At 53.4% G+C, this 25919-nt stretch overlaps 1 protein-coding gene across 1 annotated transcript; it reads left to right on the forward strand.

Annotated features, from left to right (window-relative positions):
• The first annotated feature begins 2134 nt into the window (after positions 1-2134).
• On the forward strand, positions 2135-23446 carry LOC138076972 (probable hydrolase PNKD). The gene is made up of 9 exons (XM_068969324.1): positions 2135-2295; positions 17294-17409; positions 17528-17640; positions 18240-18298; positions 18905-18997; positions 19361-19524; positions 20209-20295; positions 21168-21283; positions 21509-23446. Exons 1-9 carry the CDS (start codon positions 2135-2137, stop codon positions 21680-21682), a joined length of 1083 nt encoding a protein of 360 aa, XP_068825425.1. The 3' UTR covers positions 21683-23446.
• The last annotated feature ends 2473 nt before the right edge of the window (positions 23447-25919 follow it).

Here is a 25919-nt window from a genome sequence, read left to right on the forward strand (position 1 = left end):
ACCCAGAGAGTGAACCCATGTCTTTAGTCTCCTGCATTAGCAGGTGGGTTCTTTACCCTAGTGCCACCTGAGGTGAAACCAAAGCGGATTTGGAGTGAATATTGAACATCTTCCAGAATAGTTCAAGAGGGGAGGATAGTTTCCTGGCCCTGTGTGAATTCTCCAAAACACCCACTCTCACTCCTTATCCCCACCCTTGTCCAGCTCCCTTCATTTCATAAAATGTATGTTGGATGATTAGCTATAATCTTGTAAATGTGTGTGTAGCATGAGATTAGATTTAGCCTTCAATCATTTCCATATCTGCAAGCTCATGTTTGAGCCTGCATTTCCTGTTTCAGATGTCAGGGACTGTGTTTTGATTTCTCAATATCATGCCTGGCACAGCCATACCTGGAGAAAGGTGTGTTCACAGTGACTTTTGACCAGGCTCCATAATTCTTCACTTTGCATGTATAGACACGGACTTAGAGACATACAAGTTCCCTTGGCCCAGAAGGGCCTTCTACAAACTAGCTTGTTAGTGTTCTCAGCCCTGCCTCTTTTGCAGCATACACAGGGGTTTAATTCATTTCTATCTGATTCTTGTTTATTGGGAGCCCTTAATGTGCCAGGCACTGAGAAGAAGCTGAATTGTGGGTATGGAGACAGGAAGGGAGCAGGCTATAGTTCTGACCTTTAAGATAAGAGAAACTTCACTGTCTGGAGTTACAGAATGAAACCCAGGATTGGGTGTTGGGATTACAATTCAGTTTGGGGATAATTTAACATGTATCTTGGCTTTTTCTTCAGAGGTGGGTGAGGAGTGAGGCCTCCAATTCATTGTGCATAATGAGCCTATACCTGGATGCTCTCCACTCTGAGAACTCAATCTTTAGATCCAATGATCTACTCAGAGTACATCAGAGGGAAAGAGAAAATGTGTGGTTTGGGGGTCAGGTTATTCAGCCTCTCTCAGGCCAGAGCACAGGCGGAAGCAAAGAAACAGAAGAAAACAAGAGTCATGCCTCCCTCGCTCCCCTCCCCAACCATCTTCCTGCAGGAGAGATCACTGCCTTCACTGTTTGCAGATTTCCTTCCCTCCCTGTGCAGGGCTAAGGCTAGGGTTGCAGCCGGAAGGAGCCCAGCCCCAGTTCCAGTTTGCCCAAATTTATAGAGATCACCATGCCTGTCTTTACATTTTCTTCCAACCCACTGATCTTAACCTCTGGAAGGCAATTTGGTGGGGGTGGACGGGTCAGTGATGTGGAAATCCCACCGGCTTGGGCTATTTTGGGTCCTATTCCTGTTTCTGCCATCATTTTTGTATAATCTTGGTGGAATCACTCCCTCTCAGCCCCTGTGACTTCTTATCATTCGGGGCATGGCTTACATTTCACTTGCTCAGGGAGGCCCTCCCACATCTAAATTGGTCCTCTCTGACCTCCATAGAACCACAATGTTATAATCACACAGCAGGTAGGTATGTATGTGTATATATACACACATGTGTATATGTTAAGTATAGTAAGTGCATAGATAATTGTTCGCTTATTTGGTTTGTTTCTCCGAGAGATTCTAGGCTCCAGGAATGCTGAGAATGTATGTCTTTGACCCTTGCATCCTCAGATCCTGGCACGGAGCCTGGCACAAAGGAGGACACAGAAAATTCATTTAGTTAATGAATAAATGAATGAATGGCAGCTGACCTACGTTATCTCCCAGGTTCCTTCCAGCTGAAAATGTTTATGAGGCAAGGTTTCCCGCCAAGAAGACCTTCTCCCAGAGCTCCCTAATGGGGCAAGGTGGGGTGTAGGGCCGAGCCTGGGCTCTGGCAATTGTACACCGGGATTAGCGAAGGTCGGATGCGGTCTCCGGCCAGGCCCCGCCTCCCGGCCGGCCAGCCGGGGGCGGGGCCAGGCCGCCTCCAGCCGGGTGGCATTCGGGGCGTCGACAGTACCCAGGGTGGCGAGTGGGCGGGTTCGAACGCGAGTCAATGGCGGGGCGGGGCCAGAACGCCCCCAGTCTCCCCGCTGGCTGGTGCAGGGGGCGGGGCCCCAAGCCCTCAGGTTCCCCACGTGGGGGCCTGGGCTGAGCTGTCGCCTAGCAACGCCGCGCCCCGCCCCCTGAACCGCCGCGGGCGCCTGCCCCCAGCATGGCCTGGCGAGGCTGGCCTGCGTCGTGGCTGTGGGTCGCCAGCTGCGGGTTGCTGCTCCTCGTCTTCGTCCTGCTCTTGAGCCCCCGCAGCTGCCGAGCGCGGCGGACCCTCCGGGGCCTGTTCATGGCGCGTAGCAAGCAGCTGCTCTTCCGAATCGGGTTCGTGCCGGGCTCCGGCGGGCTGCGGGGATCGGGAAAGCTGGCCTGCTGGAAAGGGGACTAGAGGAGGGGTGCCGGGGCAGGGCTTAGGGGTTCTGACAGGGCTAGGGCTGGGAGATTTAGGGCCGGAGCTAAGAACGATCGAAGAAGCATGCTAGAGAAGCTACTGATTTGGGGGGTGGGGGAGCGTGGGCTGACGAAGTGAAGAAATTGGGGGTGGGTGGAAAATTGGGTTGGGCTGGGGAAAGCGGTTTGCTGGGGGGAGCAAGCCAGGGTAGCCAGAGAAGGGGCCTTTGAGAGGACCTCTAGAGAAAAGAGCCAGATGAGGGGTTGGAGACAAGGGAGCTGGAAAAAGAGGACGGGTGCAGGATCCCGGGTTCCTCCGGTGGGCAGGTGCTGGAGAGAAGGAATGTCAGACGACTGAGCCTCACCTGAAACCTCTAACTCTTTACGTGTGTCCCTGGTCCTCTCCCCATCACTCGGCTTCCCACCGCTCAATGCAAGCACTGCTGTCCCAAGTGGGGTTTCCCACTCCCCACTCTGTAGGTCAGTCTGTTCCTTTCCTTCGACATCCCTGTCTCCCCCACCGCCCTTGTCATAAGCCCCAGGCTGTGAAATCCGACTCTAATCACTCAGCCTGACTTGTTGAAGGTTCACTGACCTCCAATGACTTTTTCCTTTCTGACCCCCCCTTACCCCAGTCTTCATTCTTCTCTTACCCCCACTTCTCCTGACAGGACGGAGTAAGGATGGTAAGCAGCCCTGTTCTGCCTTATAGGCAGGAAGAGTCAGGATAGGAGTCACAAGAGGAAGGCTTCCTAGGGCCTCTATCCCCCTCCCAGGACCAGCAGGGCCAGGGGGCAGGCCCTCAGGCCACACTTGGAGGCCAGTGATGTTGGCCTGGGAACTTTGGGAGCCCTGGCCCAAGGCCAGGTTCAGGCGAGGGCCGAAGCTATGGAATTTCCTGAGTTTCAGAGAAGAGGTTGTACAGTTCACCCCTCCTCTCGTGATCACCCCAGATAGCCCAGAAACTTTATCCATAGGATTATCCTCACCCAGTCTCACAGAGATGTAAGGGACTGAAAAAACAAGGGGTGAGGAGGAATCCTGGGCATGTGCCTTATGGGGGCATTCCCATCTCTGATAACCCACACAATGGTCACATTCTCAATAATGCTCCAGCTAAGTCACCATTGCTCTTCAAACAGCATTAAAATAATAAAATTCACAAATATTTAAATATCTCCATATGTGAGGTTAAAAAAATATATTGCTCCTCACAAAATTTCTGAGAATTTTATAGCTCTATTTGGGGAAAGATTTTTAAATCTACTTCTAGCTTTCAACATCGGTAAAATTGAAGTCATACAAATAGCCTGAGGAAGTGAAAAAGTCTCCACAAGGGACTGGAATCAGAAGTCCTGAGGTCAAAATTTCCAAGATTGCCCACTCAGAATCCGGAAAGTTTGGGTATTCCTAGAACTTGGGATCTGGGTGTTTCCAAATCCTCAAACCTGGAATTGTCTGAGAGCTTCTCAGGAATCCAGTAATCCATGAGCTTTCCTGTGGCTGAACTTCAAAGTTGCCTTGGAATCAGCTCCCCAAATTTGCAGAGCAGGAGGGCGTGCCTGGAATCAGAGTCCCAGGTCCTGCCTGTCCAGGATCTGGGAAACAATCAGTCCAGTCCCTCGGGGGAGAGGCTGCTGGCTGCTGGGAGGGACTGGGGGTGTCAGCAGGAAACTGGTCTGAGGGAAGTGGGCAGGTGTTGATACTGGGAGGGTGCCTCCAGAAAGGATGGAGAGGGAGGGGCCGGGATGGGGCCTGACGTGAGGGGAGGGGCAGAGCAGAGCGCATGGACACACTCCACCCTGAACGTGTGGCTGAGAGGACCACAAGTAGAGGGCTGTACCGGGGGGCTGGAAAGTAGACAGTGGAGATGGGAAGCTGTCCTGGGAGAGGAGTCCTTGTTGATATTATCAGTAATAACAGTACTCACTGGTATTTGACAGTGTTATAAAGGGCTTTCTTCAAACATAACCACTATTGTCTTGGGATGGCGATAACGGCACAGCAGAGGGTCGATCTGGGCTAACCTGAGGTGGACACACGCATTCACGACTCTGCAGGGCCTGGGAAGCAATGTGTGGTAGTTAAGCACGTGGCATTGGGGTCAGATAAATCTGCTTTTGAATCCCAGCTTTATTGCTCAGTGGCCATGTGACCTTGGACAAATAAGTCAGCCTCTCTGTGCCTCAGTTGTTGGCATCTGTAAAATGGGCCTGGTGATCGTGCCTACCTCAGAGGGCTCCTGTGGAGATCAAATGAAATTGTACACAGGGTCTGGCTTGTAGTAAGTGCTTAGGAAATGTTAGCAATTATTCTTTCTATAGTATGGGGAATGTGGGGAGGGAAGATACATGGCGTTAGGCCAGCCGTGGCTCCTTCTAGAGTTTCCTTTATTTTTTGGCCACACCACGCGGCATGTGGGATCTTAGTTCTCTGAGCAGGGCTTGAACCCATGCCCTCCTGCAGTGGAGGCACAGTCTTAATCACTGGACTGAGGAAGTCCCTCAACCCTTTTTTTTTTTTTTGAAGCTTCCTTACGTGCTTCTTCCCAGGTGGCTCAGTGATAAAGAATCCACCTGCCAACGCAGGAGATGCAAGTTCAATCCCTGGGTCGGGAAGATCCCCTAGAGGTGGAAATGGCAACCCACTCCAGGATTCTTCCCCAGAAAATCCCATGGAGAGGGGGTTCCAAAGAGTCGGATACAACCGAGTGACTGAGCGCACATACATGCTTCTATTGTCTTCCAAGTGTATCCTGCTCACTTACTCTCAGGAAACCCCACATCCCTTCATTCATTCAGTGACCCCCACTCCTCCTTACTGCCCTGGGTCAGGATTGCGGGGTCACTGATAGGAGCTGTTCTCAAGGAGTCAGTGAGAGGAACAGGGACCCTAACTGGCAGGAGGCACAGGGCATGATAGATTCCTAGATTCCCCAAGAGTGACAGAGTGTGCCTGCGGAGGCTAGGATTGGGAGTGTGTGCTCCCCTCTGCGTGCCCCCTGCCTCAGTTTCCCTTTTGCCCCTTTGCCTTCTCAGTGGTAGTTGAGGAGGTTTGCTTAGAGAACAGGACCCTGAACAGGGCCTGTCTGCAGAGGGAGCAGTGAATGGGAAATTAAGCTGGGTTCCTGCGTGCAGGGATGGGAACCGTCTTTCAGAGCTGAGAAAGTGGAAGGCAGCCAGCCTCTGCAAATGGACAGTCCGGAAGACAAAACCCTCCCACCCTTCCTGACCAAGTCCCCTCTTCATTCCTAGGCATAGAGGATCTTTCTTGAATCTCCTGACCCAAGTGAAACCAGCTGTCCCAGGACAAACCTTGCTTGCTCCTCTTCTGCAAGAGAAAAGCCCTTCTCTGGGGCCAGTGAAGACCAATGGCTTGCTTGATTTCAAAGAGGGGGCAGGAGTCCTGAGCTGAGGACCCTAGAGTGAATGGCCCACCTGCTTGTGGCCGGAGTAAAAGCCACACAGAGGCAGTGGACTGGGCCATCCACAACACAGCCTTCAGGAGGGAAGCAGGGAGGGCCCTTTTCTTTTCTGCAGGCCTTAGAACCCTGGAGAGCCACAGCAACAGCACCCACAGTGTCTCCTCTGCTGTGTGTCCCCGTAGGTGTGCCCTTCCCCAGGCCGTGCTGCCTACAGAATGGAGTCCACACCCCTCACCCAGGCCTTTGGGGCCCTCTCACACCCGCTCCTGGAGAAGGCAATGGCACCCCACTCCAGTACTCTTGCCTGGAGAATCCCAGGGACGGGGGAGCCTGGTGGGCTGCCTGCCGTCTATGGGGTCGCCCAGAGTCAGACACGACTGAAGTGACAGAGCAGCACACCCCCTCCAGAGCTGCCCAATCCCATCTTCCCCAGGCCCTGTGCTCTTGCCATACTTCTCTCTGGGGTCTGCCAGACCTTCCTACATCAAGTACTATCTCCTCAAACTATGCCCAAAATCTGAACACTCACCCCATTTCCACTGCTACGACCCTGGGCCAACCCCAGGTCGCCTCTCACCAGATCTCCTAAATTGACAGCTCCCTTCAGGCTTTGTTCCCACAAGAGCACTCTCAGCAAGGCAACCAGAATCAAACCTTTAAGATTTAAGTCAGAAACGTGCCACTCCTCTGCTTAGAACTCTCCAGAATGGCTCCCTCTGGACCTGCCCATCCCCCACCTCACTTTGGTGGTTTTTTGTATGCCCTTCACCTTGCTCGTTGGATTTCGGCCACAGGCCACTTTGCGGTTCCTCAAGCACTCTAAGATAGTCTCACTTCCAAGCTCTTTTGTCGCTGTTCTCTCTCACTAGACCCTTCTTCCCCCAGATGGCCACGTGGCTGTGCCTGGCTTCCTTTAGGTCTCTGCTCAGATTTCACTGTATTAAAGAGGCCTACCCTGACCACCCTGTGAAAAACAACAGGGCCCCAGTGCCTGCAGTCTTACTCCATGGTGAGCTCGTGTGTGAGCTCACTTGCTCAGTCACGTCTGATTCTTTGCAATCCCGTGGACTGCAGCCTGCCAGGCTCCTCCGTCCATGGGATTCTCTAGGCAAGAACACTGGAGTGGGTTGCTGTTCCTCCTCCAGGATCTTCCCGACCCAGGGATTGAACCTGGGTCTCCTGCATTTCCTGCACTGGTGGGCAGATTCTTTATCTCTGAACCACCTGGGAAGCCCATTCTCCACAGTACATATCACCATATGACATCCTATATATCGACTTGCCTGTTGTTTACTGGCTTTCTCCCTCAACCAGAATATGAGCCATATGAGGGAAGGAACTTCTTTCACTACTGTATCCCAGCTTCCAGAACAGTGGCTGGCACAGAGCTGGTCCTCATTAAAGGGCTTTGGAATTAATAAAAAGCTTGGCCCAAATGTTATCTCCTCCACAAGGCTTGTCCAGCCTGTCCAGTCAAAATTCATCTCTGCCTCCAGACTGACCCCTGGCACTGTCTCCCCTCCTAGAGCTTTCATTGTGTATTCTTGCTTGTTCCTGCATCAAGTGTTCATGGGTGTGATTTCCTCACTGGACTCCCACAGGCCAAGCCCAGGGAACAGGGCTGAATCAGGAGCGCCTGGCATTGGGGTGAGGAGGGGAGGGATGGAGGCGGGAGGGAGGGCCAAGAAACAGACCCACACCAAATAAAACCCTAGGGCCTTGGCTGGGCAGGTGGCCTGGGATTTCAGGCAAGGAGACGCAAATAGTCCAGGCCTCCTGCCCAGGACTGAGATTTGACTGTACCTCTGGTCCTCCCTAGGATCCCTTAGGAGCCATTCATCCTCCTCTTGGGAAAGATGCTGAAGGCTGGAGAGGGCTGCAAAGTCAGCAGAGGACCAAACCGGATGAGGGGATGGGTGCGGAGACGGGGTCTGTGGTCTCCCAGCCGGGCCTGTGTCTTGACCTGTTGCAGGCACTGCCCCTCTTCTAGTCATGGAGAAGTTGTGCCCCGACCCCTCAAGGCCTTGCTGGCAGCTTCAGGAAACTCTTCAACCTCTAGGGCCTTTTTCACTGTCTCGTTATCTTCTTCAGTTTCCTCAATTTGGGGAAAGTGCAAAACATCTCGTGGCTCAGTTTGTTCCTGAGGGGCCTCCGAGCAGGCTGTGCTCCAGCAGGACTCTGTGTCCTGGTGGAGTCCAGGTCCCTAGGCCCTCAGACAGGCATTTCCGGTTTGCTTTCATAAAGATTGCCTGTTGCTGGTCAGATGAAAAGCCTGGGAAAAGCTGGGGCCCGGGTGAAGGCGGGTAGGGGAGGCGGGCAGGAGAGGAGTAGCCAAAAGCACCCCCGAACCAGAGTCCTCTCAGCCTGAGCTTGTTGTCCAGCTGGTAGAGTCTGGGGCCAGGGCCAAGCTGGGACAGGCAGCCCCCAGGCCTGTCTCAGGGCTGCCCAGGATGGCGAGACTGCTCGCGGGAGGAGGCGGGGAGAAGAAGAGTTTCATTGTGTGTTCTCCACTGCGAGCCAAGAGAAGGGGGTGGGGGGAGGGCTGTGTGTCACTGTCCCCAGCTGTCCCATGGGGCCTCCCATGGGGCCGGAGGCTCAAACTCAGATACCAGAGAAGCCACGCTCTGGTTCAGTGAGGCGAGGAGTGAAAGGTATGCCTGTGGCCCCCCAACCGGGGATGGCAGGTGCTTCATCCTGCAACCCTGACCCCAGGGGGAGGGCCCCTCAGGCCCCTACAAGGCTGCCCCCACCCTAGCCCCACCGGGTGGAGTGGTTTTTCTGTCTCCCACCTGGGTCCCAGAGGACCAATTAGGAAACTTGCTTTTCTTTTTGGTGAGGTGATGGTGGGTAGTTCCGGGCCCCAGAACTGCTGAATCAGAGTCCACGAGTGGGTGGTAAACAGAAGAGGAGAAGGTCAGCATCTTTGGGTTTCACCAGCACCCTCAGATCATACTGGTGCATTCTGGCACATTCTCACGCTGCAGGGAGTTTGAATCCAACATCAGGCCCTGCAGAGGTCCACATCATTGTGTAAGTCACCTGAACTTTCGGGGCTCAACTGCTCATTCAGAGAGGAAGGGCACTTGGTTTTACAGAGCGGGAAACTGAGGCTTGGGGAGTGAGTTTCTGCTTCTTACCTCGGGCAACAGAAGAAAGGGAGCTGTGAGCCCCATTACAGGGGACGGCGACATCCCAGCAAGATGGGGGACTAGGAGATGGGAGGCAGGTTCTTCCCAGGGACTCATTCACTTTTGCATCTTCCCATCTTTTTTCCCTAAATTCTCTTGTCCATCTGCTTGTGCTGCTCCTGGTGGAACCATCCACCCAGTCATGGTTCAGGGAAGAGAGCGGCAGAGCCTGGACTGAAAGAAGTCTCCAGGATTCTCCACTCAAGGCACCTTCTCCTGAGAGCTGCTGGGGTCTTGGACCCTCTGCGGTCCTCAGGAAAACTGCGCGTGTGAGGAGGTGGTCTGGGGAGAGAGTTCACAGGGTTCAAAGGCTTGTGTCTCATAGAGACTGGAGGTTCCAGGGGCCAGATGCCCGGCTATGTCTGGAACACTGTAATTACCCCGACAAATGTTTTCCCAGCAAAGGCCCTCAAAGGAATTGAGGCTGACCCCAAATAGTTCAGGCCCACTCATCTCATCCTACCTGCTTATTAGGGGTTTGCAACGGTTAAAAGTGTGAATGAACTCCAGGGACTTACCTGGCCATCCAGTGATGAAAACTCCATGCTTTCACTGCAGAGGGCATGGGTTTGATCCCTGGTCAGGGAACCACATGCCATTAAAAAAAAAAAAAAAAAAAGGAAGAGTGTGGACTCTGGGGTCAGGCTGCCAGGGTGAGTCTCTGCCCAACCACTCACTGCTCTGTGATCTTGAGCAAATCCCTTTCCACCTCTCTGGGCTCCGTCAGCTTTGTCTGTAAAATGGAGGAAATAATGATACCTGACTCGGGATTGCTTGGAAGGATGATAGGAGATAACCAATGGGAGGCATTGAGCCCACTGGTGGGGTCTGGGAAAGCTGAGGGAGAGGTCATTCTTATTAAAGATGAGGCCAGTGGGCTCCGGAGAGATGTTCTAACCTGTGGGGCAAAGTCAGGACTGCGGACCCTTCTTCAGACCCCCTTTCCTCTGCTCCCCATCTCCTCCACTTTAGAGGCCCGGGGTCCAGACCCCAGGCCGGGGAAGTTGAGATTTTGTGCCCCAGTGATACAGCCTCACCCAGGCCCTTGGGTCTAGATGACCTGCTTATCAGAGCACCCTGCTCCACCTTTTGGGTCCCACCAGGAGAGGCGAGGGACTTGGAACCAGGTGGGTGAGGTGGGAAGGGAAGAGCCAGGGCAGGGGTGGCTGTAATTTGGGCCTCCGATACCCTCACGGGGCATCACAGCCTGGCCTGGGGCCAGCTAGGTGGAGCCCCAGTCAATGCTGACAGTCGCTTTCTATGCCCATCACTTTTATACTTACATGCCTAGCCCTGCGCTGCCTTTCCTGGTCACTTAGCCAGCGTTTTGTGAGTCCCGGTTCTGTGCTGGGCCAGTGCTAGGGGGCTGCAGAGGAGCCACGAGAAACAGACTGGTGACTGCCCACCCCCTGCATGGCGCTGATTAGGGCACCAGGTAGAAGCTGATAAGGCCCAGCTGCTGCCCCGGGGCTCAGCTGCTTCTGAGTGCCCCAGATGGAGCAGAGGAAGGCGGCTTTCTGCCAGGATAATCAGGTCCTGGGGTTGAGCCCAGCCCTGAAAAATGCTTGTATGTGTGTGTTAGTCACTCAGTCATGTCCAACTCTTGGTGTCTGCATGGACTGTAGCCCTCCAGGCTCCTCTGTTCATGGAATTTCCCAGGCAAGAATATTGGAGTGGGGTGTCATTCCCTTCTCCAGGGCATTTTCCCAACTCAGGGATAGAACCTGTGTCTCCTGCTTGGCAGGCAGATTCTTTACCCTCTGAGCCACCAGGGAAGCCGTGAAGGATGCTTGGGGTTTCTGCCTGGCGCTGATTAGGGACTGGGTAGGGTTCCAGTAAGTTAGAAAGGCCTGGAGGCTATTCCAGCCTGAGACCTGTGGGAGCCAGGCAGGACTGTAGTTCTGAAATTTTAATGAACTATTTCAGGCATTCAGAAGACAGATAAAATAATAATCCTCCCAGCTTAAGAAAGACAATGTTACAGACCCTGTGAAGCTCGGCGCCCACCTCCCCAGCCCACCTTCCCCCTCTCCCAGAGGAAACCCTACTAACCATGCTGACCATGCCTTCCCCTCGGCTGCCTTTATTCTTTTACTATTTACGTCTGCATAATGATGGTTTTGCTTGCTTTGGCCTTTTTTTTTCTCCTAGCCACACCACGCGACATGTGGGATCTTGGTTCCCTCACCAGGGGTTGACCTGCACCCACTCCTTTGGAAGTGCAGTGTCTTAACCACTGAACCACCAGGAAGTCCTTCTTTGGCATGTTAGGGAAATATTGTCAGGTTGTCTGTTCTCTGTGGCCCGTCTGTTAGCTCAGTGTTACGTTTGAGCTCTGTGCAGGCTGAGAGCTAGTACCCTAAATCATTCACTCCCAATGTGTAGTTTCCCATGGTCGGAACACGTTGTCTGTCATTTATTTGTCTATTGTTCTGTCGATGGACATTTGGGGATGTCCACTTGTTCACTCCTGGGACACGGGGTTTCCACGGGGCCGTATTGGGGAGAGGACAGAGGCTTGCCTCCTCCCAGTCCATGGAGGGCCTGCCTGCGGGTTGGACACTCTCCCACCAGCCCTGGGGAGCCACTGAAGGCTGTTGAGCAAGAACAGGATGCAGTCGGAAGTGGTGCTTTGGGAGCATGAGCTCTGCCAGTGGTTTGCAGTTTGGTTCAGGGAGTCAGAGAGCTGACTAGAGGAGGCTTTCGTTAGGGCCTCTCCAGCAGTTTCTCTTTGCAGAGGTGAGCCCATGAAGGGAAATGAGAAATGGAGAGGAATTCTGTCTGAGTCACCGGGGGAAAGGGTTAAACGGATGTTCGAGTTGTGAAACTAGGAGGGTGACAGGGCCTTTCCCAGAAAGAGAGGCAGCTAGGGGAAGAGCTGACAGGCACCATTACAGACCCTGGTGATGCAGCCAGCCCGCCAGTGGAGGGGGAACTGAGCGCAGGGACTGGAGAGAAGCACGAGGAATCCTTTGTCTGCAAAGAACCAGGCCCCATGCAACCCAGTCCTCAGGCCCCTTCCCCCTGCTCTGTGCAGCGATCCAGACCTCAGGGCCACAGGGGCCACCCTGGCCAGCACAGATCTTGAGTCTGACAGCCACCCCCCTACCACCTTTCTCCATCTGCAGCACCTCCTCTAGTCCAGGCCCTCGTCGTGTCCCTCACTGCGTGACTCCCCAGCCCCCTTCCCCTCCACTCCAGTTCATTCTACCCTCCACACAGCAGCTGAGCAAGCTCTTATAAAGGAAGTTAGAACATACGCTTCCCCACTTTCAAACCCACCAGCAGTTTTCCACCCCCTCTCCATGGCCTGACCCCTGCGCACCTCGCTGACCCTTTCTCTGCCTACAGACTTCGAGGCCTCTTGGCAGCTCCTCGAATGTGCCCCATTTGTGCCTGTATAGGGGCGTTGGTGCTGCGCCCCCCACAGTCAGCACTGCTGGCTCCCCCAACTGTCCGTTCCCTGCACAAGGGTCGCCCTCAGAGAAGGGGCCTTTCCTGACCACCCAGTCTACCGGGAAACCATCTTCCTTTCCCACCACAGTTAACCGGTTGCTTGTTGATTGTTTTGTTTTCCGGTTCAGTGTCTGTTGGCTGCTCCTCTCATTATGTTGGCAGGGAGCCATCTGCCTTGTTCTCTGCCTTCTGTTCTGTACCCGGTCCAGCACGTGCAGTAAATATTTGCTGGTTAAAGCCAGTGGAAGAGCAGAGCCTTGTTTACTGCAGCTTCTTACTGCATAGCCCCTGCCCTTGTACATCTTGATCTTTGTTGAAGGACAAAGTACGTGTACTAAGTATCCAATAAGGGAAGACGGGGAATGTTTACCAGTCCCTCCCAGATTGTGCACGGCCTTGTTCTTGCAGCTGTGAAGGCTGTCCGGCTGAATTTGGGAGGGAAAAAGCAGTTGCTAAACACCTTCCACCCTTCAGGCCCTGGAGAATGTTAACATTTGTCATCTTGTTTTATGTCACTTAATCCTTACACAGTCCTGCCAGGGGTAAGTCGTGGTATCGCCATTTTATAGATGAGAAGTCTGATCTGTGAGCCCATTGACTAGCTCACGGTCTCAGACCAAGGATGGCCCAAGCCATGATGAGAACCCAGAGCTTCCTGTTGCCAGAGGTCCTGCACTTCCCGTAAGCCTAAATAGGAAGAAATGAAGTCAGGAACAGGGCCTAGATGCCAGGAGGCATCTGGGCACAGAGGCAAGGGTGATTTTCTTTTCTTCTTTATTATTTTTAAATTTTTCATTTTACAATCATCTCAGATTTGCAAAATTTGTGCAAAGAATTCCCATATACCCCCTCACCCAGTTCCCCGGAATATTAACATCTTCCATAACCATGGTATAGTCATCAAAACCAAGAAGTTAACATCCATCCAAACCGTTACCACTCTCCAGACTCCAGTGAAATTCCGTGCATTGTCTCCCTAGCATTCCTTTTCTGGTCTACAGTCCAGTCCAGGATATTTAGCTTGATCCAGCCAGTCCCATCTGTGCTGTGCTGAGTATTGTCCCAACGGCACAGCAGGGAGAAAGGCAAGAATCAGCAGCTCCCGCTAGCGCTCACCCAGGCTTGGTGCGCCTTCCCCAGATTCTCACATGTCCTGTCCCCTTTCCTTCTTGGAAACGTCACCTCCTCAAAGAGGCCTTCCATGACTGACCATCAGATCTAGAATAGCAGCTCTTGTCCTCATTCTCTGTCCTTTTGCCTTGTTCATTTTGTCATCTTCTCTTGACAGTGAAAGTGAAAATGAAAGTTGCTCAGTCAAGTCCAACTCTTTGCAACCCCATGGATTATACAGTCCATGGAATTCTCCAGGCCAGAATACTGAAATGGGTAGCCTTTCCCTTTTCCAGGGGATCTTCCCAACCCAGGGATCGAACCCAGGTCTCCTGCATTGCAGGCAGATTCTTTACCAGCTGAGCCACAAGGGAAGCCCCAAGAATACTGGAGTGGGTAGCCTATCCCTTCTCTAGCAGGTCTTCCCGACCCAGAAATTGAACCAGGGTCTCCTGCATTGCAGGTGGATTCTTTACCAGCTGAGCTACCAGGGAACAATATGTTTATTTGTTTATTTATTTGGCTGCCTTGGGTCTTAGTTGTGTTGCACGAGGGCTTCATTGTATCTTGTGGGATCTTTCACTGCCGTGCAAGGGCTCAGTGGTTGTGGCCCGAGGGCTCAGTGGCTGTGGCCCATGGGCCTAGTTGCTCCATAGCCTGTGGGATCTTAGTTCCCCAACCAGGGATCAAACCAGAGTCCCCTGCTTTGCAAGGCGGATTCTTAACCACTGGACCACAGGGAAGTCCCTTGACAGTGTGTTTACTGTCTCGTCTGTCCCACTAGAGTAGAAGCTGCAAGAAGGCCAGGACTCTGCCTTACCCTCTGGGTGCCCGGAGCAGGCTAATAGCAAGGCCTCACTAAACATTGTGGAATGAGGGGAAATAGGGAGTGGTCGAAATTAATTTTAAAATAAAACAAAAACAGGACCCATAAAAAATAGTCATGAAGACTCCTAAAGGATGGTAGAACCCCTCCACAGCGCATCCAATTTCCCAACTGAAACAAGTGCTCAGGCACACAGAGCTAGGACAGCAGTGATTCACCTTCACCAAATTGTTATGGAAACATGCTTGCTGCTGCTGCTAAGTCGCTTCAGTCGTGTCCAACTCTGTGCGATCCCATAGACGGCAGCCCACCAGGCTCCCCCGTCCCTGGGATTCTCCAGGCAAGAACACTGGAGTGGGTTGCCATTTCCTTCTCCAATGCAGGAAAGTGAAAAGTGAAAGTGAAGTCGCTCAGTTGTGTCCGACTCTTAGTGACCCCAAGGACCGCAGCCTACCAGGCTCCTCCGTCCATGGGGTTTTCCAGGCAAGAGTACTGGAATGGGGTGCTATTGCCTTCTCTGTGGAAACATGCTTGGTTTTGATCAAATTGCTTGCAGACACATCAGCTTGCCCTTCCCAAAGGGCCCTCCCCCTGCCCCCCACAGACACAGTAAACCTCTGTAGGGATTTGAGGTCCTTCATCCAGCATCCCAACTTCAACTTTTCTGTCTCAGACTTGATCAGCCAGAATCCCACCCCCATTACCGCCTGCCTTGCTGTGTAAACCTAAACACTGACCAAACCCACCCACAGCCTAGCCTGTCACTTTCCTGTGAGCCCAGGGCCTGAGATGGCTCATTCTTCACAGGGCCCAGTATAAAATGGCATTTGGAGCCTCTTGCTCAAAAAGCAAGAAAGAGGTGCCACATCCAATATGAAATTATGAAGCCTTTCCTTTGTTCTACAATCTCTCTCTCTTGACTTGCCGTGATGTTTTTAATTTGCTACTTAATGTCATTTGAGTAGGGGAATATTTAAAATGTTAATTATTAGCATGGATTGTGCCATTCATTATATATCATGCAATGTCAATTTTAAATGCAAATAGAAGAACACTTGGGGCTTCCCAGGTGGCTCAGTGGCAAATGAATCCACCTGCCACGCAGGAGACGAGAGTTCAATCCCTGGGTCAGGAAGATCCCCTGAAGGAAATGGCTACCCACTCCAGTATTCTTGCCTGGGAGATCCCATGGACAGAGGAACCTGGCGGGCTACAGTCCATGGGATCACAAAAGAGCTGGACCTGGCTTAGTGACTAAACAACACCAACAGCAACAATAAGAACATTTAACTTATACGTGGGATCACTGAAACTACATAACTCACATTTCTTAGCTTGTACACAGAAATGTGTTATGTTCTTACCAGAACAGTGGGAGTGTGGCAACAGACCTAACTCAGCTGTTTTTGTTTCACTTCTTGATGCATAGCACACTCTACCAGCTCTCTCTGCTTTCAGCTTTCTGATGAATGAGGAAGAGCTGGAAGGAAAAGCACAGATCCATCGCCTCTTTCCCTTCCTTTCTGAAACAGCATCATCTGCAGCCTTAATGGTGGGATTATACATAAGAAAGGATGTGGTAGGGTTCCTTGTGTCTCTTAGAACACCATTGCCTCTTGATGCATTTTAAGCAAATTCCTTTTTTTTATAAGATTTTTTTTTAATGTGGACCATTTTAAAAGTCTTTATTGAGTTTGTTACAATATTGCTTCTATTTTGTGATTTGATATTTTGGCCATGAGGTGCATGGGATCTTTGCTTCCCAACCAGGAATTGAACTCACAACCCCTGCATTAGAAAGCAAAAATTTAACCACTGGACCACCAGGGACATCCCACAAGCAAATTCTAGTTTGAACCCAAAGTGTGGCTCACAGGTCAGCTAGTACCCTCCGGCCCTTTACTCATAGAGGTACACTCACTGGTCTTCACCTTGGGGCTTGAATTCCCACACAAAGAGGGTCCACCAGAATTCTGTGCTCATGGCCATGGCGAACACGGTGTGTGTGGCAGGGTCAGGGCAGCAGGGACCGAGCGGACACATGTGATATGACATGATGATATGTGCATCACCTCTGCTCACGTGCATGTTCCGTTGTCCCATCAGACTTCACTTACAAGACACAAGTTCAAAGAGAAAATCATTAAGGGTTTCAGGATGGTGACAGCAGAGCGTCATGCTCAGTGTGGGGCCCTATGCGACTGCCGGGTTGCACACCTGTGAAGCCGCCCTGTGTGCCAGAATCCTGTGTTGGGGACTCTGTCACTCACGAGTCCCCTCTGTTCCACGTGCCCCCTTTTCACTGTGTAGCCTGGAATGTGGCAGGTGGGAGGGAGTGTGGTCAAACCATCCAGCCTCACTTCTGCTGGCTTCCTCCATCAAAGAGCCAAGCAGAGCTTTCTACAATTTCCCTAAGTGAACCCTGCTGTCTGCTGTCTCTGGGCCTGCGCCTCTTGTTTCCTCTACCCTAGGGGTTCTCAGTCTTATTGTCTCTGGGCCAGTAACATCAACATCACTCAGAGCTTCTTAGAAATGCAGATTCCTGGGCCCCACTCAAACTGTCTAAGACTCAAAACGCTGGGATGGGGCTGAGGAATCTGGCCTTCAGTAGGTCCCATGCGTGACTGCGACGCGCCACTGCTCTGCCTGAAATAGGGTTCCCACCTCCTTCCGGCTTCCTAACTCCTGTACTGCCTTCACTGAATAAGGCCCTCATCCTCAGATCTCTTCTGTGAATTCCTCAGTTCACATCTGGCCTGATCAGCTTTGAGCTTGGGGTCTGTCTGTTTCATTTTGCATCTTGTCCTGAGTCCCGAGCAAGGCAGACAGTCAGCACGTGACAAGTGGCGGTCGAGTTGCACTGGCGCAGGGGGTGACCGAGGGAGCGGAGACGTGGGGCCTGGGCTGAGCAGACGTCCCGCCCCGCAGGTACAGCCTCTACACGCGCACCCGGCTCGGGTACCTCTTCTACCGCCAGCAGCTGCGCAGGGCTCGGAATCGCTACCCCAAAGGCCACTCCAGAACCCAGCCCCGCCTCTTCAACGGTGAGCTCTGGCCGCCCCAGGCCAGCAACCGCCCCAGGCTGTGCCCACCCACCCCATCTCTCTCCCCCAGTGGATGGGCTCCCTGCCCTGCTCCCCCACCCGCATCTCTATTCCCCAGGAGTGAAGGTGCTCCCCATCCCCGTCCTCTCGGACAACTACAGCTACCTCATCATTGACACCCAGGCCCGGCTGGCTGTGGCTGTGGACCCGTCAGACCCTCAGGCTGTCCAGGTGAGGGGAGGACGAGGGCAGTGGGACCTGGGCTCACTTTGGGGGCTGGCAGCTTCTCGCTAGAGAGGCTGACCCTGCTCTCTGCCCATGGGAGGTGCCCCCTCCATGTGCACTCACACAGCACACCCGGGCGCTGCAAACACACGTGACCCACTGGGGAAGGGTCAGTGTGCCGGGTGTGGCCGGGGGAGGAGGGGAGGAGGACAGAGGGAGAATCAGAGCTGGAGGAAGAGCAGTGCTGACCCAGGGCTGTGACCCAGGGCTGTGGGTCTAGCCGGCTTCCTTCTGCCTCTTCCTCTCTGTAGCCCCCTCTCTGAGCCTTGCTTTTTTCACCTCTGTCTGTTGTGTTTGGGTCTCTTCATCATTCTCTCCATTTCTTACGTCTCTGTGTACATGCACCTGTGTGTCCACCTGCTCTGCCAGTCTCCCTCCACCCTGTGCCCGTGCTGGGGCTCAGGTGCCCCCCTTTAGCCAACCCCCTCTTCCCTACCCCCTTCCCATTCTCTGCCTCCATCGCCTCCCTCCCCCCCCATCTCTCCCTGCTCTCCTCTCCACCCAGCATCCCAATCCCCAGTCTGACTGCCTCCTTTCTCCCCCAGGCTTCCATTGAAAAGGAAGGTGTTAACTTGGTTGCCATTCTCTGCACCCACAAACACTGGTAAGGGGCTGAGGTGGGAGGTCTGAGCGCAGATCATCTTCTGTTGGCCGGCCCTGGCTCCGCTGGGCTTTCCAGGACTGGGACCCGTGAGAACAGACTGGGCTGCGGGTCAGGGATCAGGCTTGGGGGGGGCACCATCCTCATGAAGTCACTAGGGCACCAGGGGAGAGGGGAAGAGGGAGGGACAGGTCTCCCCCTCTTCTACTTACCACGCTCCTGAACCACCAGGGGAGGGCAGGGCAGGCATTTATCTTTCATTCCATGGGCATGTCCGCTGGGCAAACGTGATCTCTTTCATCCAGGGAGGTTTTAGTCCAATAGGGGACACAGCCCTGTGTGAAAGTATACAAACAATAACAACTGTGGCAGCCAGCGCGGGGTTTGGGGGGCAGGGGCAGCGGGTGGGTATGATCAGATCCACGTGGAGGAATTAGAGGGCAGGACGACAGGTTGAACAAAGGTCTGAAGCAGAGCGGATGGCTTAGTTCAGTCCAGAAGCCAGGAGTCGCAGGGCTCAAAGCCCTGGAGATGCTTTGGGAAGAAGGAGGCTAGGAGGCCCAGTGCAGTTGCCCCTTAAAGCCCCTGCCTGTCTGTGCCATCCTACAGGGACCACAGCGGAGGGAACCGCGACCTCAGTCGGCGGCACCAGGACTGTCGGGTGTACGGGAGCCCTCAGGACAACATTCCCTACCTCACCCAGTAAGTCCCTGACCCGGGGGTAGGATGGCCCTGTCCTTCACACTCATCCTTCAGTTACGTGTTTCAGGGCTATCAGCAGTTGGATCTTTGCTGACACCCTTCCTGGCCCTTCGAGGGCAGATCACAGCTCATCTGAAGCCTAGCACTGTCCACCCCGCAACTGATCCAGCCATAGTCCCCCAAAGAGGAAGCAGGAGGGCTTGAATCTGAAGCCCTGGGCACTGAGGGGGCCTGTCTGTCTCTGGTGGGGAAGCCCTGCTCCTGCACATCACCCATCCCCTTGGGCCTGGGCGGGGTGGGGGAGGGAGGAGGAGCGTGGCCCAAGCTCTAGTGCCTTCTCTCCACTGTTGCCTCCCTCCTCAGTCCCCTGTGTCATCAAGATGTGGTTAGCGTGGGACGACTTCAGATCCGGGCTCTGGCCACCCCGGGCCACACACAAGGCCATCTGGTCTACCTGCTGGACGGGGAGCCCTATGAGGGTCCCTCCTGCCTCTTCTCAGGGGATCTACTCTTCCTCTCTGGCTGTGGTGAGTCCCTCAAAAGGGAAGGGAGGATGCGGGGATGAGAGGGAGGGAGAGAGGCCAGGGCAGGGGCCCGAGGACAGCCGCAGCCCCACGCAATGCACGGAAACGTTGGTTTCAGCAAACATGTTGCCTCAGCAGTTACTCACACCTCTGTTACCTTGATTTTTCTTTCATATCCTCATGACATCCTAAAGGGGATGGATGGAATGAGGCGAACCCTATAACTGAGCACCGACCTCAAAGAGCATTTGTTTCCGTTGGGTGGAGCCAGGTTCTTTGATAGAGTGACTGGCAAGACCAGTTACAAAAACCTGAGAACCCCTGAGTGATAGGGTGATCCTGTAGGTGGGGGATCACCGGTCCCAGGCTGCATGGAGTCCCAGAGGCAGTGCAGGCAAAGAAGGAGGTGCTGTGTGGAAAAGCACAACCCTGCCTGGAGCGGGCCTGGGGTCACAGAACTCAGCCTGAAGGTTCCATACCCCTTCTCCCACCACGTGTCAGTCTGTGCCTTCAGACGGGCCCAGCTAGGGCTGAATGGGTCCAGCTCCCAGGGGGAGGGAGGGAGTCGATGCCAGGTGAGTGGGCATGGCAGGGGCATGGGTGAGGGCTGGTGGCCAGCCCCAGCTATACAGGGGGGTCCCTGCTGTGTGATCCTTGTTCCTCGCACATACCCGCTGACCCTACCAGGACGGACCTTTGAGGGTACTGCCGAGACCATGCTGAGCTCACTGGACACCGTGCTCGGGCTGGGAGACGACACTCTTCTGTGGCCTGGTGAGGTTCCCCTCCCTCTCTTCCCAGCCCCTCACACATCCAGTTCCTGGCCCAGAGGTGACGCAGCTCCACCTCCAGTGGCTCCTGGGAGCCATCTCCAGCAGTGGGGGCAGACTCCCTTCTTTCTGGAGCACTGGCTGTATAAGGCCTCTTATGTCAGCTGCCCCTGGCAGCCAACCCACAGCCCCTGGGGAGCCCTGTAAGCCCCAGAGTGTCCCTGTGGGATGGCTGATTTCTCATAGCCAGAGCCTAGAACAGAAAATAGCCTTTACTTAATGAGGCGCCTTAAATCCACTCTGCATGGATCATTACCTGCGTCCATCACACCCACACTGCCCACCCATCATCCATATGCATGTACGTGGAATATCCATACATACGTGCATGGGTACATTGCATATCTGTAGTTTCTAAAACACATCCACTAATATCTCAGTCAATCCTCAGAACACATATTCATCCATTCACTCCATTCAACAAATACTTAACATGCACCAGGTCCTGTTCCCAGCCCCAGGGACACAAAACGTTCTAGTGGCATTATTATTTTCCCCACTTGCCAAAGGAGAAAACGTTGGCTCACAGAGGGGCCATGACCTGACTGAGGTTGCACGGCTGGGCAGAACCAGCAACGCTAGAATGCAGGTCTTCTGGCTCCAGGTCTGCGGTTTGCCCCGTGCTTCTGCTGCGTCACTTGTGGCTGACTTGTGCACACGTTTACAGAAGCGGCTCCTTGTGGTTGGGCTTTTTCTGGAAGCACTGTCCCTCCTCCTCAGTTGTTAGGTACCCATCGGCCTGGGGATGGGAGGACTTTTCCTGACCATAACCCATCTCACTCTGCCCTGTGTCTCGGCCCCCATGGCCATCCTTAGGCCACGAGTATGCAGAGGAGAACCTGGGCTTTGCAGGCGTGGTGGAGCCCGAGAACCTGGCCCGGGAGAGGAAGATGCAGTGGGTGCAGAGGCAGCGGATGGAACGCAAGAGCACGGTGCGGGGCTGGGGTCCAGGAGGGGCCGGGGGCACTCCCCAGAGGCATCCCATCTCTGCCGAGCCGGGCCCTGCAGGCCCCTCCCCAGAGCTCTGGCCTGTTTGGCACAAGGGCCTTCCAGTGAGAACTCCTGAACCCAGGATGGTGCAGGGGGTGGGGAGGTTTCCCTGGTCAGATCCGTTTTCCGGATCCTCCCCACCAAACCCCGTGTCTCTCCTCCCACAGTGCCCGTCCACCCTGGGGGAGGAGCGCTCCTATAACCCGTTCCTAAGGACACACTGCCTGGTGCTCCAGGAGGCTCTGGGGCCAAGCCCCGGCCCCACAGGCGACGATGGCTGCTCCCGGGCCCAGCTCCTGGAGAGGCTCCGCCAGCTGAAGGACCTGCACAAGAGCAAGTGACCCCACCCCGGCCCGGCCCAGCCCACACGCTGCGGTGGGGAGACCGCCCATCATCGCCCACACCACACCATCCCTCTCTCTGCTACCACCTCACCTCCATCAGCTCGTCAGCAGGCACCACCCGGACACTGGTCAGGGGCAGAGGAGGGACAGGCGAGGAGACCCTGAGACCGAGAGGAGGCCAGCTGATGGAAGGCTTGGGGACTCCACAGGGTGAGGCTGAGTCACCGAGGGCAGAGCTAACACGGGGAGTTAGCTCCCCCTGTTCCTGCCACGGCAGTGAGGATGCAGAGCCCTTGCTCTCGCTGCAGCCTCTGAACTCAGGGCAGCAGGAGTCCTGAACAGGGTGAGTCCATCTTCCCCTTCCTACGATCCACGGCTGGGAAAGAAACTTGCTCCCCCAGGCTGGCCTGAGGTGAGGTGCTTTGGAAAAGCAGTCACTCAGGGGGGCACCTGGGGTCTGGTTTGCTGAGCCTCTGCCCCTCCTCTCCCAGGCATTTTTGCACAAGAGCAAAGCACCCACAAGAGCAAGGCCAGCCCCGCCCCTACAAGGGCATTTTTTAAAACAGAGCCATTTCTGAGAAAGAGGAAAGGGCTGGAAGCCTGGCTGTTGACAATCTCTGCCTCTGTGACTCCCCTGCTGCCTGGACGGGGGAGAGTCCTGGTTGCCAAGGAAACCTGACCTCAGGCTAAGGAGACACCAGGAGGCTGGGACTGGAGGCCCACAGTCATGTAGGTCACATGCTCCTGCACAGCTGGCCTGGTCCTGCCCGCTGGCCTGGTCCTGCCCGCTGGCCTCTGCCTCTGCCCTGGGCCAGCAGGGCCCCCCCTTCCCGGGGGACCAGAGAGCCATTGTCCACCAGGTCCACTGTGGTTTTCTCATTGTGGCCCTTATTCTTAGAAACTCCTGCTTCATCCTCAACCCTTGCCCCTTTCAGTTAGTAAAGCCATTCATCTGGCCCTTTGCAGTTGGCCAACGACATCGCCTTGTCATTTCTCATTTGCCCTTGGCCCCATCCTGGCAGGAGCAGGGGGTCTACACAGCAGAGAGCAGAAATCAGAAGTCCAGGAGTGGACAGCTCTCGAGTGAGTGGCAGCTTCTAGGACCCCGGGTCCGGGCCCTTCCCCTCTGCTCAGCCCTCCCTCAGCTCACCTCCTCCTCTGGCCTTGGGTCCAGATCCCTTTGGGGCCACAGTGAGGACAACAATGGTCCTCAAGCAGGTGTACCTGGGGTCAGCCAGGAGCCTTCTCTTCCTGGGTGGAAGCCTTCCCTCAGGCTCTGCTCCCCACTGGGGAGCCCCTGAGATGCCGCTGCCCTCAGTTTCCCTCATCATCCTGCCTCTGCCTCCCTCTCCGGCCACAGCCTCTGGTACCAGCTCTAGCAATACCGCCAGAATAGTCAGAGCTCCCCGCCCCTCCAGACCTGCAGTTCCTGCCTCTGTGCCTTCACTCCTGCTGTTCTTCAGAGTGGAATGCCTTTCCCTTGCTCCTCCTGCCTTGTCTGCCTGGCAAACACCTAGTCATCTCACCAATCCCCTTCAAGGTCCCCTTCCTCCAGGAAGTCCCCCCGCCTCCTCCCATGCCCCTCCCCCTCCAGGCTACCTCTGCTCTTGTCAATGCTTCTCCTGTGGCACTTATCACACTGTACTTTACTTGTTTACACGTTTGTCTCCCCCTCCTCGACTGTGAACCCTTCAGGGCATGGACTGTATCTTATGCATCTCTGTATTTTCGCGCCTAGCACGGTGCCTGGCACACAGTAGGCGCTCAATAAATGTTGACTGGATGAATGATTTAACCGAGGCTTGGTCCCTCAGTGGGCTTGTCTTTATTGCTGGTTCTGTTTTCCTCTCTGGGTTACAGTTCTTGCTTACTCAGAAGGACTGCACTTCTAGAACTCTGGGCAAAAACAAAGCTATAAATATATCCTTCCATGGCTCGTGAGAATTTGTTCAGGGTTTATGATTTGCTTACCTTGGTGTTTTCCAAAGCTTGAGATGCACAGATGCACCGGTAGCTGCAGGGGAAGTGGTTTTACATGGTCACCACCCAGCCGTGAATATGCTTCAAGGACAAGGCCTTGGCGCTGACCCCTCTTTAAGGCCCTTTAAGGCCTCTGCAATTAACAGCCGGACTCGTCTGTTAATTGTTAAACAGGTCGGCTGTCAAGCCTGGCAGCTATCTTGAGTTAAACTTTAACAACATAATTTTCTGTTCCTTATATTTATCCTCAGGGTCAATATTTTTGACAAGTGACACCAGTTTTCAATTCATGCAGGTGATTAAAGGTGCAGGCATATCTCATTTTACTGTGCTTCACTTTAGGGTGCTTTTCTGATCACTGCATTTTTTTTTTTACAAATTGAAGGTTTGTGACAACCCTGCATTGTCAGATGATGGTTAGTATTTTGATCAATACAATATTTTTAATTGTATACTTTTAATTAAGGTATATACCATTTTTTAGACATAATGCTGTTGCACACTTAACAGACTACAGTATAGTGTAACATGTGCTTCCCTGGAGGCTCAGATGGTAAAGAATCCGCTTGCAATGAGGGAGACCTTTGTTCAGTCCCTGGGTTGGGAAAATTCCCCTGAAGGAGGACATGGCAAGCCACTCCAGTATTCTTTTCTGGAGAATCCCCATGGTCAAAGGAGCCTGGTGGGCCACAGTCCATGGAGTCACAAAGAGTCAGACACGACTGAATGACTAAGCAGAGTGTGATAAAACTGTTGTGTGCACTGGGAAAAACATTTTTTATGTGACTCTTTATTGTGACATTCATTTTATCTTGGTGGTCTAGAGCTGAATCTGCAATATCTCAGAGGTATGCTTGCGTTATTGAAACAGGAAAATATGAAATAAAGGTAACACTTGGGTATAGCAGAATTCTTGAAGGTGACCTTGGTGTGGCTGAAGACTGGGAAGCACTGGCTTAGCTCCACATTTCCTTGGGCCCAAGTCAGAGTTTTCCCACTCCTGGTAATACCTCGGCCTCCCATCTTGGTGTCCCTCACCCTGAGCCAAGGAGCTTGGCACTGGCTCCCGACCCCATCCTGGCTCAGGGTGGCCCAGGGGTGGGATTGAGGGAAGAAGCGGTAGTCCTTACCTTTCTGAAGAAGGGTGAGTCTCTGCTCTGTAACTGTCTCTTGATGGGCCAGCCCCAGGGCCGGGTCACTCTGGGTGTGCCCAGTTTTGAGGGACAGATGGTGACGGTTCTCTAGGGCTTAGTGAAGCATTTTCCCACAGCCTTGGCCAGTCCTCCCACTGGGGCACCCGTCCTGAATGACGGCACGTGCTTCAGCTGGAACCAGCACTGACAGCAACAACTAGGACACCTGCTCTTTGTCTGCAGAACAGCAACAGTGACAACTAGTGTTAAGAGATCTGATTTCTAGTCCCAGCTCTATCATCTCAGTTTCTTCATCTTCCAATGGAGACAACTTTGAAAGAGACAGAACCTTTACTGTGTATGTACTTTCAAGTGCAAGTGACAAATGCTCAATAGAAAGGGGCTCAAACCAAAAGGGAAATTTACCAGCTCATGAAGTTGAGAAGTGTGGGATTACATCATGGTAACTTCAGGCATGGCTGGATCCAGGGACTCAAAGGCAGTTTCGTCATTCAGCTCTGCTTTCTTCTACATTGATACCATTCTTTATCAGTCTTTTCCCCTGTAATGGGAAGATTTTCTCTAGAAGTTCCAGGTTTGCAGGCTACTAGTTCATCAACTAGGTTTACAAGTTAATAGCAGAACCTCTAATAGTTCCAGGGACTGAGTTTCATTGGTTCAGTTTGGATTGTGTGCCCAACCCTAACCTATCATAGGAGTTAGAGAAATGGGCTTCTCTGACTGGCCAGGTTCAATGACATGACCACATCTGGAAAGGCAATGTCAGACTCAATTGAAACACAGTGTACTGGGAGTGGGGAAAGAGTTCCTCAGAGGTATAGGGGGTCTGATATCAGAAATGATGCAAAGCAGCAAAATCATAAACAATCACCAACAAGTCCACTTATTTGGAGGCTATTAGGAGAGTTAGATGAAAAAGGCATATAAAGTCACTTTGGAAAATGCTACGTCTGATTTCTGGTGCTGTAATTCATTATATGAGAAGAAATTGAGGTAGACATGTGGCTTCACAGGTATTTGAATACTGCATAATTTAAAAAATAACCTATAAGAACTTCCATCTTTTTTCCCCTGAATCATAGTCTCTTTCTTTCTAAATC

The sequence above is a fragment of the Capricornis sumatraensis genome, chromosome 3 (assembly GCF_032405125.1).
Source record: "Capricornis sumatraensis isolate serow.1 chromosome 3, serow.2, whole genome shotgun sequence".
Lineage (NCBI taxonomy): Eukaryota > Metazoa > Chordata > Mammalia > Artiodactyla > Bovidae > Capricornis > Capricornis sumatraensis.

Excerpts from the sequence above, each read along its gene's own strand:
- LOC138076972 (XM_068969324.1), top strand. The coding sequence starts at position 2,135 with ATGGCCTGGCGAGGCTGGCCTGCGTCGTGGCTGTGGGTCGCCAGCTGC. Across the intron at positions 18,998-19,360 it reads AACATTCCCTACCTCACCCA|TCCCCTGTGTCATCAAGATG; the intron begins GTAAGTCCCTGA and ends CTCCCTCCTCAG. Across the intron at positions 21,284-21,508 it reads GGATGGAACGCAAGAGCACG|TGCCCGTCCACCCTGGGGGA; the intron begins GTGCGGGGCTGG and ends CTCCTCCCACAG.